This window comes from Trachypithecus francoisi, unplaced genomic scaffold, assembly GCF_009764315.1.
Source record: "Trachypithecus francoisi isolate TF-2019V2 unplaced genomic scaffold, Tfra_2.0 Lachesis_group5, whole genome shotgun sequence".
Taxonomy (NCBI): domain Eukaryota; kingdom Metazoa; phylum Chordata; class Mammalia; order Primates; family Cercopithecidae; genus Trachypithecus; species Trachypithecus francoisi.
Window position 1 is genome coordinate 144,876,295 of NW_022681470.1, and position 20,903 is coordinate 144,897,197.

General features: G+C 52.1%; 1 protein-coding gene across 1 annotated transcript; it reads left to right on the top strand.

The window, feature by feature from the left end:
- Positions 1-1,036: 1,036 nt before the first annotated feature.
- Positions 1,037-18,918, top strand: TICAM1 (toll like receptor adaptor molecule 1). The gene is made up of 2 exons (XM_033200151.1): positions 1,037-1,201; positions 16,324-18,918. The coding sequence occupies exon 2, from the start codon at positions 16,460-16,462 to the stop codon at positions 18,590-18,592; it is 2,133 nt and encodes a 710-aa protein (XP_033056042.1). The 5' UTR covers positions 1,037-1,201; positions 16,324-16,459; the 3' UTR covers positions 18,593-18,918.
- Positions 18,919-20,903: the final 1,985 nt, after the last annotated feature.

The window sequence follows — 20,903 nt, forward strand, 5'->3', positions numbered from 1 at the left end:
CCAGCACTTTGAGAGGCCGAGGTGGGAGGATTGCTTGAGCCTGGAAGTTTGACAGCAGCCTCGGCAAGATAGGGAGACCCCTATAATAATAATAATTATTATTATTATTATAATAAAATTAGGCTGGGTGTGGTGGCTCACGCCTGTAATCCCAGCACTTGGGAGGCCGAGGTGGGCACATCACCTGAGGTCAGGAGTGCGAGACCAGCCTGACTAATATGGTAAAACCCCATCTCAACTAAAAATACAAAAATGAGCAGGGTGTGGCAGCCTGTAATCCCAGCTACTCAGGAGGCTTAGGCAAGAAAATTGCTTGAACTCAGGAGATGGAGTTTGCAGTGAGCTGAGGTCGCACCACTGCACTCCAGCCTGAGCCACAGAGTAGACTCCATCTCAAAAAAAAAAAAAAAGTAGGGGGGACCCGGGCATGGTGGCTCACACCTGTAATCCCAGCATTTTGGGAGGCCGAGGTAAGTGGATCACTTGAGGTCAGGAGTTTGAGACCACCCTGACCAACCTGGAGAAACCCCATCTCTACTAAAAATACAAAATTAGCCAGGAGTGGTGGCACACGTCACCTGTAATCCCAGCTACTCGGGAAGCTGAGGCAGGAGAATCACCTGAACCCGGGAAGGCGGAGGTTGCAGTGAGCTGAGATCGTGCCACTGCACTCCAGCCTGGGCAACAAAAGTGAAACTCCGTCTCAGGGAAAAATAAAATAAAATAAAATAAATAAAATAGTAGAAATAAAAATAAAAACAGCTGCTACATTTATTTCCTGGAAAGCACCTATTACTAACGGAGATGATCCTACTTTCCAATTGTGATTACTTTCTCATCTGGGCCCCCAGATAACTGTGGGCTCCCCGGGGCAGATGCGAATTCTTCTGGTCCCCTGCACACAGTAGCTGCTCACACTTGCTGAACGTGACCGCAAGGGCTGGGAAGAGAGGGCGTGGATGCGGGGCGCCCCGGGGACTTTCCCGGTGCTGCGGGGCAGGACTCCGAAACCGTGACCTCACGTCCCACACCCATCCAGGACGCGGAAGGGGCGGTGCGTTTCCTTCCAAGGGCGCGAGCCGCGCGGTGGAGCCAGCGGCCTCAGCGCTCTGAGGTCCGCGGGCACCTCCGCAGAAGTCCCGGCCCCCAGGACCCCAGGACCCTAGGCCCCAGTGGCGCAGCCGGCAGCCCCGGATCCCTGGTAGGTGGGGAAGCGGCGAGGACAGGCTCGAGGTGGAGAAAGTGTCAGGGACATGGGGGGTGGCCCTGCGCCCGCGCCGCTCGCCAGGACTCCAGGCCACCTGGCCCTCCCTCTTAGGGCCCGGGGGAGGCCTGGCGCCGCGCGTTGGGAGGTTGACGTTCCCCTCAACCTCCAGCTCTCCTCGCTGGTGGCCCAGATCCTCCCCCACTGTCGGGATCCTCCCCAGCACCCCGGCTTCCTCCCCTACAGCTGACCCCTCCCCCAAACCCTGGATTCCTCCCGGACACCCCACATTCCTCCCCAACACCCAGGATTCCTACCTGAAACCCCATATTCCTCCTCACCGCAAATTCCTGAGCCCCAAGCTTCCTACCTGACACCTGATATTTCAACACCCTGAATTTCTCCCTGACACCCAAAATTCCTCCCTGACGTGCAGGATCCTTCCCCGATTCCTCCCGGACACCCCAAATTCCTCCGTAACACCAAGGATCCCTCTCTGACACCCTGGATTCTTCCCCAACACCCAGGATCCCTCCCCAATACCCCAGATTCCTCCCCAACACCCAGGATCCCTCCCCAACATCCCAAATTCCTTCCTGACACCCCGAATTCTTCCCTGACACCCAGGATCCCAACCTCACACCCTATACCACCCCACACCTTCTTCCTTTCTCCCCCTCCTAACGGTTATCCAGTCACATGGGTTTCCTCACTGTTCCTCCAGCTAGCCAGGCACAGTCCTGCCCCAGGGCCTTTGGGAAGGTGGCTTCACCTTCCGGGAGCTTTCCTCCCTGATCTCCACCCAGCCTCCTCCCTCAGCTCCTTCAGGTCTCAGCTCAATGTCACCTCCTGTCCCCAAAGACCTCCCTTGACCACCATGGTCCCCTGTGGCCCCTTCCCAGCCAGTCTCTCAGAGCCACACAGCCCCCGACTCATGGCTTTCACAGTACTTTTCATTCTCTGAAATGATCTTGGGTTATTTTACCACTTACTGTTGGTCTCCCTGAACCAGACTAGGAGCTCTGTGAGGGCGGATGTGCTCGCCTTGATATGCAGTGGCACTTTGAACAGTTCCTGGACCTAGTAGATGCTCAGTAAATGCATATGCAATGCATAAAAGACTGTATGAGAGTGTGGGAGGAAGAGTGGGAGAGAAGGGCACGTTTCAGATGCGGTTAAAACATTTAAAAAGGACGAGGTGGGAGGATCACTTGAGCCTAGGGGTTCAAGACAAGCCTGGGCAACATGGCAAGACTCCATTTCTACAAAAAAATTCAAAAAGAAAGTTAGCCAGGTGCAGTGTTTATGCCTATAATCCCAACACTTTGGGAGGCTGAGGCAGGAGGATTGCTTGAGCCCAGGAGCCTGGGTAACATAGGTGAGACCCTGTCTCTACCAAAAATACAAAAATTAGCCAGGTGTGGTGCCACATACCTGTAGTCCCACCTATTCAGGAGACTGAGGTCGGAGGATCGCTTGAGCCCAGGAGTTCAAGGCTGCGGTGAGCCGTGATCCCACCACTGCACTCCAGCCTGGGTGACAGAGTGAGACCCTGTCTCTAAAAAAAAATGAAATGGGGGCCGGGCACAGTGGCTCACGCCTGTAATCCCAGGCAGATCACCTGAGGTCAGGAGTTTGAGACCAGCCTGGCCAACATGGTGAAACCCGGTCTCTACTAAAAATACAAAAATTAGCCGGGCGTGCTGGTGTGTGCCGTAATCCCAGCCACTCAGGAGGATGAGGCATGAGAACTGCTTGAACCCAAGAGGCGGAGGTTGCAGTGAGCCGAGACCGCGCCACTGCACTCCAGCCTGGGTGACACAGCAAGACTCCGTCTCAAAAAAAAAAAAAAAAAAAAAAAAAAAAGAAAGAAAGAAATGAAATTTTTTTTTTTTGAGACGGAGTCTTGCTCTGTCGCCCAGGCTGGGGTGCAGTGGCCGGATCTCAGCTCACTGCAAGCTCCGCCTCACGGGTTTACGCCATTCTCCTGCCTCAGCCTCCCGAGTAGCTGGGACTACAGGCGCCCGCCACCTCGCCCGGCTACTTTTTTGTATTTTTAGTAGAGACGGGGTTTCACCGTGTTAGCCAGGATGGTCTCGATCTCCTGACCTCGTGATCCGCCCGTCTCGGCCTCCCAAAGTGCTGGGATTACAGGCTTGAGCCACCGCGCCCGGCCAGAAATGAAATTAAAAATCAAAATTTTTTTAAAAAAGGAAGAGGAAGAGAAAAGGTCTGCTAACATTTATTGTCACACTAACATTATTATATCAAGCTCTTGCTCCTTCCTGGGCACTGATGTAAACTTTTTAACCATATTTTGGCATCAAAGTTTCAAAACAGACTCCCATTCATCCTAAGTACCAGTTCATGTGGGTGTTATAAATGAGGAAACTGAGGCTGAGAAACAGACCACACAAGCTGGCAGGTGGCAGAGCCAGAACGTCCCCACCCTCTGGGTGTTTTTGTCCTGCCAGGCGCCTGCTTTTCAGAGTGAGGAGTGGACTTTGTCCCAGCCATGGACAGTGAGAAGTGAAACTCTCCGGGTCTCCAGAAGGTGGAGGTGGCAGTGGGCAGGGCAGGCGGGCAGGGGAAGCTGGGCAGACAGTCAATGAAATAGAGTTGAGTTCAGGCCCATGGGCAGAGAGAATGAGAAGAAAGATCACGTGATTTTATTTTATCTTATTTTATTTTATTTTATTTTTTTTGAGGCGGAGTCTCGCTCTGTCGCTGGGACTGGAGTGCAGTGGCCGGATCTCAGCTCACTGCAAGCTCCGCCTCCCGGGTTTACGCCATTCTCCTGCCTCAGCCTCCCGAGTAGCTGGGACTACAGGCGCCCGCCACCTCACCCGGCTAGTTTTTGTATTTTTAGTAGAGACGGGGTTTCACCGTGTTAGCCAGGATGGTCTCGATCTCCTGACCTCGTGATCCGCCCGTCTCGGCCTCCCAAAGTGCTGGGATTACAAGCTTGAGCCACCGCGCCCGGCCAGACCACGTGATATTAGAGATTTGCCAGGCATACAGACGGGGGTGGTCCTGCCTTGATGATTCTGACTGGCTTTGTCGCGTTTTCTGCAAAACTCCCCTGAGTCCTTCTTGCCAGGAGGTTTCAGTCTTGCATGCTAATGTTCATGGAGCACACATGTGCCAGGCATTGCTTTAAGAGTTCTATACAGGCCGGGCGCAGTGGCTCATGCCTGTAATCTGAGCACTCTGGGAGGCCAAGGCAGGCAGATCGATTGGGGTCAGGAGTTCGAGACCAGCCTGGTCGACATCCTGAAACCCCGTCTCTACTAAAATTACAAAAATTAGCTGGGTGCGGTGGCTTACACCTGTAATCCCAGCACTTTGGAAGGCTGAGGTGAGCAGATTGTCTGGGGTCAGGAGTTCGAGACCAGCCTGGCCAACGTGGCGAAACCCTATCTCTACTAAAAATACAGAAAAGTCCAGGTGCAGTGGCTTGAAACTCCATCTCAAAAAAAAAAAAAAAAAAAAAAAAAGAATGAGATTTAAATGTAACTGACATGGGCCGGATGTTGTGGCTCACACCTGTAATCCCAGCACTTTGGGAGGCTGAGGCGGGAGGATCACCTGAGGTCAGGAGTTGGAGACCAGCCTGGCCAACATGATGAAACCCCGTCTCTACTAAAAATATAAAAAAAATCTGGGCGTGGTGGTGGGTGCCTGTAATTCCAGCTACTTGGGAGGCTGAGGCAGGAGAATCGCTTGAACCTGAGAGGTGGAGGTTGCAGTGAGCTGAGATCATGCCACTGCACTCCATCCTGGGCAACAAGAGCAAAACTCCACCTCAAAAAAAAAAAAAAAATTAGCTGGGCATGGTGGCCCACAATTGTAGTCACAGCTAGTCAGGAAGCTGAGGCAGGAGAATCACTTGAACCTGAGAGGTGGAGGTTGCAGTGAGCTAAGATCGTGCCATTGCACTCCAGCCTGCGCATCAAGAGTGAAACTCCATCTCAAAAAAAAAAAAAAAAAAAAAAAAATTAGCTGGGCGTGGTAGCCCACACCTGTAGTCCCAGCTACTTGGGAGGCTGAGGCAGGAGAATCGCTTGAACCTGAGAGGTGGAGGTTGCAGTGAGCTGAGATCGAGCCACTGCACTCCAGCCTGGGTGACAGAGCAAGACTCCGTCTCAATAAATAAATAAATACAATAACAAAAATTAGCTGGGCATGGCGGCGCTCACCTGTAATCCAAGCTACTTGGGACGCTGAGGCAAGAGACTTGCTTGAACCCTGCAGGTGGAGGTTGCAGTGAGCCGAGATTGCACTACTGCACTCTGCCCTGGGTGACAGAGCAAGACTCTGTCTCAAAAAAAAAAGAGTCCTGTACAAATGAACTCATTCACCCTCACAGCTACCCTAGCTGGTGCCCATTTCACGCACGTGGAGACTGAGGCATTTTAAGTACCCATGGCCTGCCCCAGGGTCACAGCCTGGGTGTGCCAGAGCTGAGACTTGAATCCCAAGGGCAGGCTTCTACCTGTTGCTCTCGCTTGCCCTGGGACTGACTCATTTCAGATGGGTGTGGGGTCAACAGGGCAGGCCTTAGCCCTCAGATGGAAGGACTTGAACTGCTCTCACTGTGGATTGTTGCCCCGTGGGAACGTGGGCCCAGTGTGGCCGGATCTTTGATTTTCCGAGAGAATCTGGAATGCCGGAGTTGTACACAACGTCTCTGTTCAATGTTGGCAATGAATTCAAAGTAATTTGAGTCTCACATTGCTTTGCCAGTGGGGTTGTCCCGAAGTCTCTGAAGTTAAATACACACACACACACACACACACACACACGCACACACATATATATTTATTTTTTGAGACAATCACTCTGTCACCAGGCTGGAGTGCAGTGGCATGATCTCGGCTCACTGCAACCTCCCACCTCCTGGGTTCAAGTGATTCTTCTGCCTCAGCCTCCAGAGTAGCTGGGACTACAGGCTCCCACTGCCACGCCTGGCTAATTTTTTGTATTTTTAGTAGAGACAGGGTTTCACCGTGTTAGCCAGGATGGTCTCAATCTCCTGACCTTGTGATCTGCCCGCCTCAGCCTCCCAAAGTGCTGGGATTACAGGCGTGAGCCACCGAGCCCAGCCTAAAAATATATATATACATATATTTTGCTGAGGTTGGGTGCGGTGGCTAACATCTGAAATCCCAGCAGTTTGGGAGGCCAAGGCGGGTGGATTATTTGAGGTCAGGAGTTTCAGACCAGCCTGGCCAATATGGTGAAACCCCATCTCTACTAAAAATACAAAAATAAGGCCGGGCACGATGGCTCACGCCTGTAATCCCAGAATTTTGGAGGCCAAGGCAGGTGGATCAAGACCATCCTGGCCAACATGGTGAAACCCTGTCCCTACTAAAAATACAAAAATTAGCTGGGCATGGTGGCGTGCGCCTGTAGTCCCAGCTACTTGGGAGGCTGAGGCAGAGGAATTGCTTGAACCCAGGAGGTGGAGGTTGCAGTGAGCCAAGATCATGCCACTGTACTCCAGCCTGGCGACAGAGGGAGACTTGGTCTCAAAAAAGTTAAAAAAAAAAAAAGATTGGGCCGGGCGCGGTGGCTCAAGCCTGTAATCCCAGCACTTTGGGAGGCCGAGACGGGCGATCACGAGGTCAGGAGATCGAGACCATCCTGGCTAACACGGTGAAACCCCGTCTCTACTAAAAATACAAAAAAACTAGCCGGGCGAGGTGGCGGGCGCCTGTAGTCCCGCTACTCCGGAGGCTGAGACAGGAGAATGGCGTAAACCCGTGAGGCGGAGCTTGCAGTGAGCTGAGATCCAGCCACTGCACTCCAGCCTGGGTGGCAGAGCAAGACTCCGTCTCAAAAAAAAAAAAAAAAAATTATATATATATATATGTTACTGACATATAGGCTGGGTGCAGTGGCTCATACCTGTAATCCCAGCACTTTGGGAGGCCAAGGTGGGAGGATCACTTGGGCCCAGGAGCTCCAGACCCCGTCTCTACAAAACGTTAATAATTAGCTGGGCATGGTACTTTGTGCCTGTAGTCCCAGCTACTCCGGAGGCTGAGTGGGAGGATCACTTGATCCCAGGAGGTTGAGGCTGCAGTGAGCTATGATCACACCACTGCACACCAGCCTGGGTAACAGGGCAAGATCTTGTCAAAAAACAACACGGGAGGCTGAGGCAGGAGAATGGCGTGAACCCGGGAGGCGGAGCTTGCAGTGAGCCAAGGTCGAGATCGCACCACTGCACTCCAGCATGGGCTACAGAGCGAGACTCTGTCTCAAAAAAAAAAAAAAAAAAGGCCGGGCGCGGTGGCTCAAGCCTGTAATCCCAGCACTTTGGGAGGCCGAGACGGGCGGATCACAAAGTCAGGAGATCGAGACCATCCTGGCTAACACGTGGAACCCCGTCTCTACTAAAAATACAAAAAAAACTAGCCGGGCGAGGTGGCGGCGCCTGTAGTCCCAGCTACTCGGGAGGCTGAGGCAGGAGAATGGCGTGAACCCGGGAGGCGGAGCTTGCAGTGAGCTGAGATCCGGCCACTGCACTCCAGCCTGGGTGACAGAGCCAGACTCCGTCTCAAAAAAAAAAAAAAAAAAACACACAAAAATAGCCAGGTGGCCGGTGCGGTGGCTTACGTCTGTAATCCCAGCACTTGGGAGGCAGAGGCCGGCGGATCACGAGGTCAGGAGATTGAGACCATCCTGGCTAACACGGTGAAACCCCGTCTACTAAAAATGCAAAAAAAAACTAGCCGGGCGAGGTGGCGGGCGCCTGTAGTCCCAGCTACTCGGGAGGCTAAGGCAGGAGAATGGCGTGAACCCGGGAGGCGGAGCTTGCAGTGAGCTGACATTGCCCGACTGCACTCCAGCCTGGGCAACAGAGCCAGACTCCGTCTCAAAAAAAAAAAAAAAAAAAAAAAAAGCCGGGCGCGGTGGCTCAAGCCTGTAATCCCAGCACTTTGGGAGGCCGAGATGGGCGGATCACGAGGTCAGGAGATCGAGACCATCCTGGCTAACACGATGAAACCCCGTCTCTACTAAAAAATACAAAAAAACTAGCCAGGTGAGGTGGCGGGCACCTGTAGTCCCAGCTACTCGGGAGACTGAGGCAGGAGAATGGCGTAAACCTGGGGGGCGGAGCTTGCAGTGAGCTGAGATCCAGCCGCTGCACTCCAGCCTGGGCGACAGAGCGAGACTCCGCTTCAAAAAAAAAAAAAAAAAAAAATTAGCCAGGTATGATGGCGGATGCCTGTAATCCCAGCTGCCCGGAAGGCTGAGGCAAGAGAATCGCTTGAACCCGGGAGGCAGAGGTTGCAGTGAGTCGAGATCGCCCCACTGCACTCCAGCCTGGGCAATGAAGCGAGACTCCACCTCGAAAAAAGAAAAAAATAATAAAAACAAAAATTAATCCCAATAATACATTTTATTAATCCAATATATAAACTCATTTAATAATAAATTCTTTTTAATTCAATATACCCAACATGTTTCAATATAAAACATTATGAATGAGGCATCTTCCATATATTTTTTGTTTTGCTGTTTTTGAGGCTCTGTTGCCTAGGCTGGAGTGCAGTGGCACGATCTCTGCTCACTGCAGCCTCGATCTCCTGGGCTCAGGCGAACCTCTGACCTCTGCCTCCCAAGTAGCTGGGATGCAGGCATGCACCACCACACCCAGCTAATTATTTTTATTTTTATTTTATTTATTTGCTTGTTTGTTTTGAGACGGACTTTTGCTCTTGTTGCCAAGGCTAGAGTGCAATGGTGCAATCTTGGCTCACTGCAACCCCTGCCTCCCTGGTTCAAGTGATTCTGCTGATTTTTTTTATTTTTAGTAGAGACAGAGTTTCACTGTGTTGGCTAGGCTGGTCTCAAACTTCTGCCCTCAGGTGATCCACCTGCCTCAGCCTCCCAAAGTGCTGGGATTACAGGTGTGAGCCACCGCGCCCGGCCTATTTTTATTTTTTGTAGAGATGGGTCTCACTGTTGCCCAGGCTGGTCTTGAACTCTTGGGCTCAAGAGGTCCTCCTACCTCTGCCCCCTAAAGTGCTGGGATTACAGGCATGAGCCACTACACCCGGCCTTAATTAATTAAAAATTAGATAAAATGCCGGCTGCGGTGGCTCACGCCTGTAATCCCAACACTTTGGGAGGCCAAGGTGGGAGGATCGGTTGAGCCCAGGCAACATGGGGAGACCCAGTGCGTACAAAAATACAAAAATTAACGGGTACATGTCCAGGTTTGTTATATAGGTGAACGGCATGTCACAGGTTTTGGTGTACAGATTATTTCATCACACAGGTAATAATTGTTGTACCTGACAGGTAGTTTTTTGTCTGTTTGTTTTTTTGAGACGGAGTCTCGCTCTGTCACCCAGGCTGGAGTGCGGTGGTGCCATTTCGGCTCACTGCAACCTCCGCCTCCCAGGTTCTAGCAATTCTCCCGCCTCAGCCTCCCAAGCAGCTGGGATTACAGGTGCACACTGCCACACCCAGCTAATTTTTTTGTATTTTAGTAGATATGGGGTTTTACCATGTTGCCCAGGCTGGTCTTGAACTCCTGAGCTCAGGCAATCCACAAACCTGAGCCTCCCAGAGTGCTAGGATTACAGGCGTGAGCCACCGTGCCCGACCCTAATAGGCAGTTTTTAGATCCTTTCCCTCCTCCTCACCTCCACCACCCTTAAGCAGGCCCTGGTATTTTTGTTCCCCTTTTTTTTTTTCTTTTTGGAGACAGAGTCTCGCTCTGTCGCCCAGGTTGGAGTGCAGTGGTTTGATCTCTGCTCACTCCAGCCTCGACTTCTTGGATTTAGGTGATTCTCCCACCTCAGCCTCCCTAGTAGCTAGGACTACAGGCACCCGCCACCACACCTGGCTAATTTTTCTATTTTTAGTAAAGAAGAGATTTCACCATGTTGGCCAGGATAGTCTTGAACTCGTGACCTCAGGCGATCCACCTTCCTCGGCCTCCCAAAGTGCTGGGATTACAGGCGTGAGCCACTGTGCCTGGCCCTGTTGTTCCCTTCTTTGTGTCTTTGTGAACTCAATGATTCCCTCACACTTAAAAGTGAGAACATGGCCGGGCGCGGTGGCTCAAGCCTGTAATCCCAGCACTTTGGAAGGCCGAGACGGGTGGATCACGAGGTCAGGAGATCGAGACCATCCTGGCTAACACGGTGAAACCCCGTCTCTACTAAAAAATACAAAAATCTAGCCGGGCGAGGTGGCGGGCGCCTGTAGTCCCAGCTACTCGGGAGGCTGAGGCAGGAGAATGGCGTAAGCCCGGGAGGCGGAGCTTGCAGTGAGCTGAGATCCGGCCACTGCACTCCAGCCCAGGCGACAGAGCAAGACTCCGTCTCAAAAAAAAAAAAAAAAAAGTGAGAACATGTGGCCGGGCGAGACTTCATCTCAAAAAAAGAAAAAAATTAAAATTCAGAGTCTCTTCACTGCCACAGTCCCATTTCAGGTGCCCAGTAGGCACAGGTAGCTGGGGACTGCCGTATTGGACAAAACACAGACAGAGAGTGTTTAGGCTGGTCTAGACACCGAGTGTCTGCAGTGTATTAGCTGCTTTGGCTGCGGTAATAAAATGCCCCAGACCGGATGGCTTAAACAACAGAAATTGATTCTCTCACAGTTACGGAGGCTGGAAGTCCAAGATCGAGGTGTCGTGGGGTTGGTTCCTTCTGAGGACTCTCCTTAGCTTGCAGACGGCCGCCTTCTCCCTGGGTCTTCTCACATTATCTTCCTTCTGTGCAGCTCTGTGTCTGTATCTAAGTGCCCCCTGCCTTTTCTTTTTTTGATGCAGAGTCTGGCTCTATTGCCCAGGCTGGAGTGCAGTGGTGAGATCTTAGCTTGCTTGCTGCAGCCTCAACCTCCCAGGCTCAACCAATCCTCCCACCTCAGCCTCCTGAGTAGCTGGGATTACAGGAACCCACCACCATGCCTGGCTAATTTTTTTTTTTTTTTTTTTTTTTGAGATGGAGTCTCGTTCTGTCACCCAAGCTGGAGTGCAGTGGCGCGATCTCAGCTCACTGCAAGCTCTACCTCCCAGGTTCACGCCATTCTCCTGCCTCAGCCTCCCAAGTAGCTGGGACTATAGGCGCCCGCCACCACGCCTGGCTACTTTTTGCATTTTTAATAGAGATGGATTTTCACCATGTTAGCCAGGCTAGTCTCGAACTCCTGACCTTAGATGATCCACCCACCTCGGCCTCCCAAAGTGCTGGGATTACAGGCGTGAACCACCATGCCCGGCCATGCCTGGCTAATTTTTGTATATTTAGTGGAGACGGGATTTCACCATGTTGGCCAGGCTGGTCTTGAGCTCTTGATCTCAAGTGATCAGCTCACCTCCACCTCCCAAAGTGCTGGGATTACAGGCATGAGCCATCGCGCCCGGCCAAATAAAAATACTTTCAACATCAAAAACAAACAAACAAACAAAAACATCAAAGCCAAGTACAAACCAAAACAAGGCCTTTTCTCTAAATAAAGTCATATTCTGAGCTACTGGAGGCTGGCACTTCAACATATGATTTTGGGGATAGACACTATTGAAATTGAACCCGTAATAGCCAATCATGCCCCTACTAATTAAAAGGCACTTGGTGTTATAGTTACAAACATTGGCATCAAATGGCTGCTCTATCAGTCACTGGCTGTGTGATCTTGGTCATGTTTGCCCCTCTGTGGAATGGAAAATAAAAAAATCACATGCCTGTCTCATAACCCAGGTGTCTACCAACTTCTTCTGTCAAAGGTCAGAGAGTGACCACTTTGTAGACCACACGGTCTCTGTTGTAGCGACTCCATCACTCTAGTGGGAAAGCAGCCATCAATGATATGTAAATGAGTGAGCATGTCTGTGTTCCAATAAAACTTTCTTTATAAAAGCAATTGGCTGGGCATAGTGGCTCACGCCTGTAATCCCAGCACTTTGGGAGGCTGAGGTGGGTGGATCACACAAGGTCAGGAGTTCGAGACCAGCCTGGACAATATGGTGAAACCCTGTCTTTATAAAAAGTTCAAAAAGGCCGGGCGCGGTGGCTCAAGCCTGTAATCCCAGCACTTTGGGAGGCCGAGACGGGCGGATCACGAGGTCAGGAGATCGAGACCATCCTGGCTAACACGGTGAAACCCCGTCTCTACTAAAAATACAAAAAACTAGCCGGGCGAGGTGGCGGGCGCCTGTAGTCCCAGCTACTCCGGAGGCTGAGGCAGGAGAATGGCGTAAACCCGGGAGGCGGAGCTTGCAGTGAGCTGAGATCCGGCCACTGCACTCCAGCCCGGGCGACAGAGAAAGACTCCGTCTCAAAAAAAAAAAAAAAAAGTTCAAAAATTAGCTGGGCATGGTGGCGGGTGCCTGTGGTTCCAGCTACTCGGGAGGCTGAAGCAGGAGAATCACTTGAACCCGGGAGGTGGAGGTTGCAGTGAGCTGAGATCGCGCCACTGCACTGCAGCCTGGGTGACGGAGTGAGGTTCCGTCTCAAAACAAAACAAAAAAACAATTGGCTGGACATGGTGGCTCATGCCTGTAATCCCAGCACTTTGGGAGGCCAAGGCAGGCGGATCACCTGAGGTCGGGAGTTCAAGACCAGCCTGGCCAACACAGAGAAACCCCGTCTCTACTAAAAATACAAAATTAACCAGGCATGGTGGTGCATGCCTGTAATCCCTTGGGAGGATGAGGCAGAAGAATTGCTTGAACCCAGGAGGCGGAGGTTGCAGTGAGCTGAGATCGCGTCACTGTACTCCAGCCTGGGCAACAGGAGCAAGACGCCATCTCAAAAACGGAAAAAAAGAAAAAAATTGGTGGACCATATTTTGTGGCCCCTGTCAAAGGGAGATGTGCACAGTGGGATCAGGTCATAACCAAAAACATGAAGGAGGGTAAGGGAGTGAGCCATAGGGATACCTGGCGGGTAACAGTGATATCGGTAGAGGGAACAGCCACTGCTAAGGTCCTGAAGCAGGACTGCGCCCAGTTTAAAGAACAGAGTTGTGCACAATATAGCATGTAGTAAGTCCTCAAATAAGTGGTTGCATGTAAGTGTTTGTGTGTATCCACACATGCTCATTATATTGTCGTATGTAATATATATGATGCTTATATATTACGTATAACTAACATACCATTAGACAGTTGAACCAGGGAAGAGTCTATTGCTGTTTTTCCTTGTCTGCGTACTGGTATATTCACTGGTACCCAATACCTGGCAGATGCTGAAAAAATTATTATTATTTTTTTTTGAGATGGAGTTTCGCTCTGTCATCCAGGCTGGAATGCAGTGGTATGATCTCAGCTCACTGCAACCTCCGCCCCCTGCGTTCAAGTGATTCTCCTGCCTCAGCCTCCCAAGTAGCTAGGAGTACAGGCGCCGGCCACCATGTCTGCAATTTTTTTTTTTTTTTTAGTAGAGATGGGGGTTTCACCATGTTGACCAGGCTGGTCTTGAACTCATGACCTCGAGTGATCTGTCCACCTTGGCTTCCCAAAGTGTTAGGATTACCAGCATGAGCCACTGCACCTGGCTAAAAAGTACTTCTTTTTGTTTGTTTGTTTGTTTATGGAGTCTTGCTCTTTTGCCCAGGCTGGAGTGCAGTGGCGCAATCTCAGCTCACTGCAACCTCTGCCTCCCAGGTTCAAGCAATTCTCCTGCCTCAGCTTCCCAAGTAGCTGGGATTACAGGAACACACCACCATGCCAGACTAATTTTTTTTTTTTTTTTTTTTCAGTAGAGACAGGGTTTGGACACCATGTTGGCCAGGCTGGTCTTGAACTCCTGACCTTGTGATCCACCCACCTCAGCCTCCCAAAGTGCTGGGATTACATGCATGAGCCACCGTGCCCAGCCAAAAAATTACTTCTTAAATGAATGAATGAATGCTATGTATGTATCCTTCCGTGCAGCCTCTACTTCCTCAGCTCAAGCAATCCTCCTGCCTTAGCCTCCCGAGTAGCTGGGACCACAGGCACACACCACCAGGCCTGGCTCCAAACTTTTTTTTTTGGATGGAGTCTCACTCTGTTGCCCAGGCTGGAGTGCAGTGGTGCAGTCTTGGCTCACTGCAACCTCCACCTCCCAGGTTCAAGTGATTTTCCTGCCGCAGCCTCCTGAGTAGCTGGGATTGCAGTCGTCTGCCACCATGCTCGACTAATTTTTTGTATTTTCTTTTTCTTTTTTTTTTTTTTTTAGACGGAGTCTCGCTCTGTCGCCCAGGCTGGAGTGCAGTGGTGCGATCTCGGCTCACTGCAAGCTCCGCCTCCCGGGTTCACGCCATTCTCCCGCCTCAGCCTCCGGAGTAGCTGGGACTACAGGCGCACGCCACCTCGCCTGGCTAGTTTTTTGTATTTTTAGTAGAGATGGGGTTTCACCGAGTTAGCCAGGATGGTCTCGATCTCCTGACCTTGTGATCCGCCCGCCTTGACCTCCCCAAGTGCTGGGATTACAGGCATGCGCCTGGCCCAAACTTTTTTTTAAACTCACAAGGTTTCGTAAAAATATTGGAATTGATTGTCATCCCAAGAAAAGTGAGCATATTTCTAAAAATCTAGATCTCTGACTTCTCTTGAAAAATGAGCAGATGTGGCGACCGGCTCCCTTGCCGTATTCTGTTAATCTCATAATGCAGCCCTGGGACAGTGTTGGAAAGACTGCTCAAGCCTGCAAATACCAGGATGTTGGGTCCTTGAGGACCATCTGGAAGGCTGACTACTTTATTTATTTATTTATTTACTTATTTACTTATTTATTTATTTATTTATTTAGACAGGGTTTCGCTCTTGTCGCCCAGGCTGGAGTGCGATGATGTGATCTTGGCTCACTGCAACCTCTGCCTCCCAGATTCAAGTGATTATACTACCTCAGCCTCCTGAGTAGCTGGGATTACAGGCGCGGACCACCACGCCCAGCTAATTTTTTGTATTTTTAGTAGAGACGGGGTTTCACTATGTTGGCCAGGCTGGTCTTGAACTCCTGACCTCAGGTGAGCCGCCCGCCACAGGCTCCCAAAGTGCTGAGATTACAGGTGTGAGCCGCCGTGCCCAGCCGAGGCTGACTAGTTTATTTAGCAAGCATGTATTGAGCACCTACTGGCTTTCAGTCATCAAGCTCAGAAGTTTCTGTGTGTTAATGTAACTCAATTGCCCAAAACAAGTCTATAAGTGTATGCCATTAGGCACACAGCCTCCACAGCCAGACTGCCTGGGGTTCAAATCCATCCTCTGCCATCCACTGACAGTGTGACTTTGGGCAAGTGACATCACCTCTGTGTGTCTCACTTTCTTCATCTGTAAATGGGGAAAATAGTGTAATAGTGTTTACCTCCCAGGTAACACCAGGTTAAGTATCAGATGATAGCTTTTTTTTTTTTTTTTTTAACTGGGTCTTACTCTGTTGCCCAGGCTGGAGTGCAGTGGCACCATTTTAGCTCACTGCAGCCTCAACCTCCTGGGCTTAAGCAATCTTCCCATCCCAGCCTCCGGAGTAGCTGGGACAACAGGCACATGCCACCAACGCCTAGCTACTTTTTTGTTTTTTGAGCCAGAGTTTCACTCTGCTGCCCAGGCTGGAGTGCAGTGGCATGATCTTGGCTCACTGCAGCCTCCACCTCCTGAGTTCAAGCGATTCTCCAGCCTCAGTTTCCCCAGTAGCTGGGATTACAGGTGTGCACCACCATGCCTGGCTAACTCTTTGTAGTTTTAGTAGAAACGGGGTTTCAGACTGGTCTGGAACTCCTGACCTCAGGTGATCCCCCAGCCTTGGCCTCCGAATGTGCTGGGATTTCAGGTGTGAGCCACCACGCCCGGCCCAGCTAATTTTTAAATTTTTTTGTAGAGACAGAGTCTGGCTATGTTGCCCAGGCTGGTCTGGAAGTCCTGGGCTTAAGTGATCCTCCTGCCTCAGCCTCCCAAAGTGCTAAGATCACAGATGTGAGCCATCGTGCTGGCCTCATAGCATTTTGCAGAGGAGGAAATGGAAGTTGAAGGAGACGACATGTCGCCGAAGGTCACCTGGTTAGGTCTGGGTGGCAGGATGGGAAAGCAGGTGGGGTGTGTGGGCTGCCTTCCCGTGCTGACCTTTCTTGGGGATAACCGTGTTTGCCTCTCCCGTTTCCTATAGATCTGCTCGGGCAGCTCCTGCGGAACCTGGAACAGTGAATGGGGAGGGGACGCCGGGCTTGCAGAAGGCGGGCAGTGTGGAACATGCCTTCATTACCCCCAGCTTCTGCTGCCCAAGGCTGCACCCACCTGTGCCTATGGCCTGCACGGGCCCGTCACTTCCTAGTGCCTTTGACATTCTAGGCGCAGCAGGCCAGGACAAGCTCTTGTATCTGAAACACAAACTGAAGACCCCACGCCCAGGCTGCCAAGGGCATGACCTCCTGCATGCCATGGTCCTCCTGAAGCTGGGCCAGGAAACCGAGGCCAGGATCTCTCTAGAGGCACTGAAGGCCGATGCAGTGGCCCGGCTGGTGGCCCGCCAGTGGGCTGGTGTGGACAGCACCGAGGACCCAGAGGAGCCCCCAGATGTATCCTGGACTGTGGCCCGCTTGTACCACCTGCTGGCTGAGGAGAAGCTGTGCCCGGCCTCGCTGCGGGACGTGGCCTACCAGGAAGCCCTCCGTACCCTCAGCTCCAGGGACGACCACCGGCTGGGGGAGCTTCAGGATGAGGCCCGAAACCGGTGTGGGTGGGACGTCGTTGGGGATCCAGGGAGCGTTCGGCCGCTCCAGTCCAATCTGGACTGCCTCCCTCCATCCTCGGCTTCGCCCTCTGGGACCCGGAGCCTCCCATGTCCCATTGACGGTGTCTCCGGCTGGAGCCAAGGGCGCTCCCTGCGATCCACCGACAGCCCCGCCTCCCTGGCCAGCAACTTGGAAATCAGCCAGTCGCCCACCATGCCCTTCCTCAGCCTGCACCGCAGCCCACACAGGCCCAGCAAGCTCTGTGACGACCCTCAGGCCAACCTGGTGCTGGAGCCTGTCCCCGGTGGCTGCCAGGAGCCTGAGGAGATGAGCTGGCCGCCATCGGGGGAGATTGCCAGCCCCCAAGAGCTGCCAAGCAGCCCACCCCCTGGGCTTCCCAAAGTGGCCCCAGATGCAACCTCAGCTGGCCTCCCTGAAACCCCCACAGCTCCAGAAACCAGCACCCACTACCCGGTGGAGTGCACCGAAGAGTCTGCAGGCACCCAGTCTCTCCCCTCGCCCATTGTGGAGCCCGTCAAAAACCCCTGCCCTGTCAAAGACCAGTCGCCACTCCAACTTTCTGTAGAAGACACCACCTCTCCAAATACCAAGCCGTGCCCACCGACTCCCACCACCGCAGAAATATCCCCTCCCCCTCCTCCTCCTTCATCAGCCCCTTATTCAGCTCACCTGACCCCCTCCTCCCTGTTCCCTTCCTCCCTGGAATCGTCATCGGAACAGAAATTCTATAACTTTGTGATCCTCCATGCCAGGGCGGACGAGCACATTGCCCTGCGGGTCCGGGAGAAGCTGGAGGCCCTTGGTGTGCCCGACGGGGCCACATTCTGCGAGGATTTCCAGGTGCCCGGGCGTGGGGAGCTGAGCTGCCTGCAGGATGCTATAGACCACTCAGCTTTCATCATCCTACTTCTCACCTCCAACTTCGACTGTCACCTGAGCCTGCACCAGGTGAACCAAGCCATGATGAGCAACCTCACGCGACAGGGGTCGCCAGACTGTGTTATCCCCTTCCTGCCCCTGGAGAGCTCCCCGGCCGAGCTCAGCTCCGACACAGCCAGCCTGCTCTCCGGGCTGGTGCGGCTGGACGAACACTCCCAGATCTTCGCTAGGAAGGTGGCTAACACCTTCAGGCCCCACAAGCTTCAGGCCCGAAAGGCCATGTGGAGGAAGGAACAGGACACCCGAGCCCTGCGGGAACAGAGCCAACACCTGGACAGTGAGCGGATACAGGCAGCGGCCCTGAACGCGGCCTACTCGGCCTACCTCCAGAGCTACCTGTCCTATCAGGCACAGATGGAGCAGCTCCAGGTGGCTTTTGAGAGCCACATGCCATTTGGGACTGGGTCACCCTTTGGGGCTCGAATGCCCTTTGGGGGCCAGGGACCCCTGGGAGCCCCACCATCCTTTCCTCCTTGGCCGGGGTGCCCGCAGCCGCCACCCCTGCACGCGTGGCAGGCTGGCACCCCACCACCGCCCTCCCCACAGCCAGCAACCTTACCACCATCACTGCCCTTCTCGCAGCCACAAGCCTTCCCTACAGCCTCACCTGCACCCCCTCAGAGCCCAGGACTGCAACCCCTCATTATCCACCATGCACAGATGGTACAGCTGGGGCTGAACAACCACATGTGGAACCAGAGAGGGTCCCAGGCGCCCGAGGACAAAACACAGGAGGCAGAATGACTGCCTGTCGTTACCTGACCACCTGGGGAACACATCTGGACCCAGGCATCGGCTTTGGGCAGGACCCCATAGACCACCCCTGTGCCCTGTGGACAGTGGAAGATGGGGTCATCTGCCGCTTTCAGGACATTGCCCGGGAGCCCTTCATTTAGGACAAAAGGAGCGCGATAATGCCCTGGCTTTCACGGTGGTCAGAACTGGATACCGTGTTTCCAATTCCAATCTCTCTATTTCTGGGTGAAGGGTCTTGGTGGTGGGGGTATTGCTACGGTCTTTTAATTATAATAATATTTATTAAATGCTTCCGCAGCGCCATTGTCTTCTGGGACACCTTCTGCCCAGCTATTTATTATAAAACACGTGGCTCCCGCTTCTACAAAAGGGAAACGGAAGCGGGAAGTGCACGCCTTTTCTTGGAGGGCGTAAACCGGGATCCACCCTCATCCCATTGGTCAGAATATAATCACATGGCACTGCTCCTGCCGCAAGGAACGCTGGGAAATGTAGTCCTTTCTAAGCGGCCATGTGCCTCGCCGAGTCTGGGTTCTAATACCAGGAAATGTGGAGGGAAAAGATATTGTTGAGAGCGGGGAGGGTGCAGCCTGGGCAACATGGTGAGACCCCGTCTCTTCAAAAATACAAACATTAACTGGGTGTGGTGGTGCACGCCTTTAGTCCCAGCTACTCAGGACACTGAGGTGGGGGGAATTGCTTGAGCCCAGGAGGTGAATGCTGCAGTGAGCTATGAATGAATGAATGAGTGAATGAATGAACGAGTGAGTGAATGAACGAATTAGTGAATGAATGAATGAGTGAGTGAGTGAATGAATGAATTAGTGAATGAATGAGTGAACGAATGAGTGAGTTATGAATGAATGAATGAGTGAATGAATGAACGAGTGAGTGAATGAACGAATTAGTGAATGAATGAGTGAGTGAGTGAATGAATGAATTAGTGAATGAATGAGTGAACGAATGAGTGAGTAAATGAATGAATGGATGAGCGAATGAATGAATAAATGAATGAATTTGAATAAATGCCACTGAGGGACATTTAGCAGTTTTGCTGCAGCCCTTCCTTTTTCTTTGGGGTCTGCCTTGATGCCCCCACCAAGGTTGGACTCTGATGCCACTGTGTGATGCTGGGCAAGTACTTCACCTGTCGGAGTCTCTGCTTTTTCATCTGAGAAATGGGTCTGTGGAGGCTGTGGTTTCAAGGCCTCAGCGGACGATATGCAGAACCACATAAATATCAGGTACACTATATCTGGGCAGCAGGTGCAGTGCTCATTAAGTGTGGGGACCCACATGGAAGGGATTAATATTTTTTCAGGGTGACAGACCTTCTAAGAATAAGAATGGAGCCAAGGTTTGTTGGACACTTAACATTTATTGATTCTGGATTATACATAAATAAACAAGATTCTGGATTATACATAAATACATACATAAACAAGACTGAGTGCTGTGGTGGCTCACATCTGTAATTAATCCCAGAACTTTGGGAGGCTGAAGTGGGAGGGTTGCTTGAGGCCAGGAATTCCAGACCAGCTTGGGCAACAAAATGAAACTCCATTTCCATTTTTTTTTTTCCTGAGATGGAGCCTGGCTCTCTCACCCAGGCTGGAGTGTAGTGAAGTGATCTTGACTCACTGCAACCTCCACCTCTTGGGTTCAAGCGATTCTCCTGTCTCAGCCTTCCGAGTAGCTGGGATTACAGGAGCTCGCCACCACACCCGGCTAATTTTTGCATTTTTGGTAGAGACGGGGTTTCGCCATGTTGGCAAGGCTGCTCTCAAACTCCTGACCTCAGGTGATCCACCTGCCTTGGGCTCCCAAAGTGCTGGGATTACAGACGTGAGCCACCACACCCAGCCACATCTTTCTTATTTATTTATCAACTGAATAAGACATCCAACTCTTTTTTTTTTTTTTTGAGACGGAGTCTCGCTCTGTCACCCGGGCTGGAGTGCAGTGGCCGGATCTCAGCTCACTGCAAGCTCCGCCTCCCGGGTTTACGCCATTCTCCTGCCTCAGCCTCCCGAGTAGCTGGGACTACAGGCACCCGCCACCTCGCCCGGCTAGATTTTGTATTTTTTAGTAGAGACGGGGTTTCACCGTGTTAGCCAGGATGGTCTCAATCTCCTGACCTCGTGATCCACCCGTCTTGGCCTCCCAAAGTGCTGGGATTACAGGCTTGAGCCACCGCGCCCGGCCAACTCTTTTTTAAAAATAAATAAATAAATTGGCCAGGCATGGTGGCTCACGTCTATTATCCCAGCGCTTTCGGAGGCCAAGGCAGGCAGATCAC

Excerpts from the sequence above, each read along its gene's own strand:
- TICAM1 (XM_033200151.1), top strand. The coding sequence starts at position 16,460 with ATGGCCTGCACGGGCCCGTCACTTCCTAGTGCCTTTGACATTCTAGGC.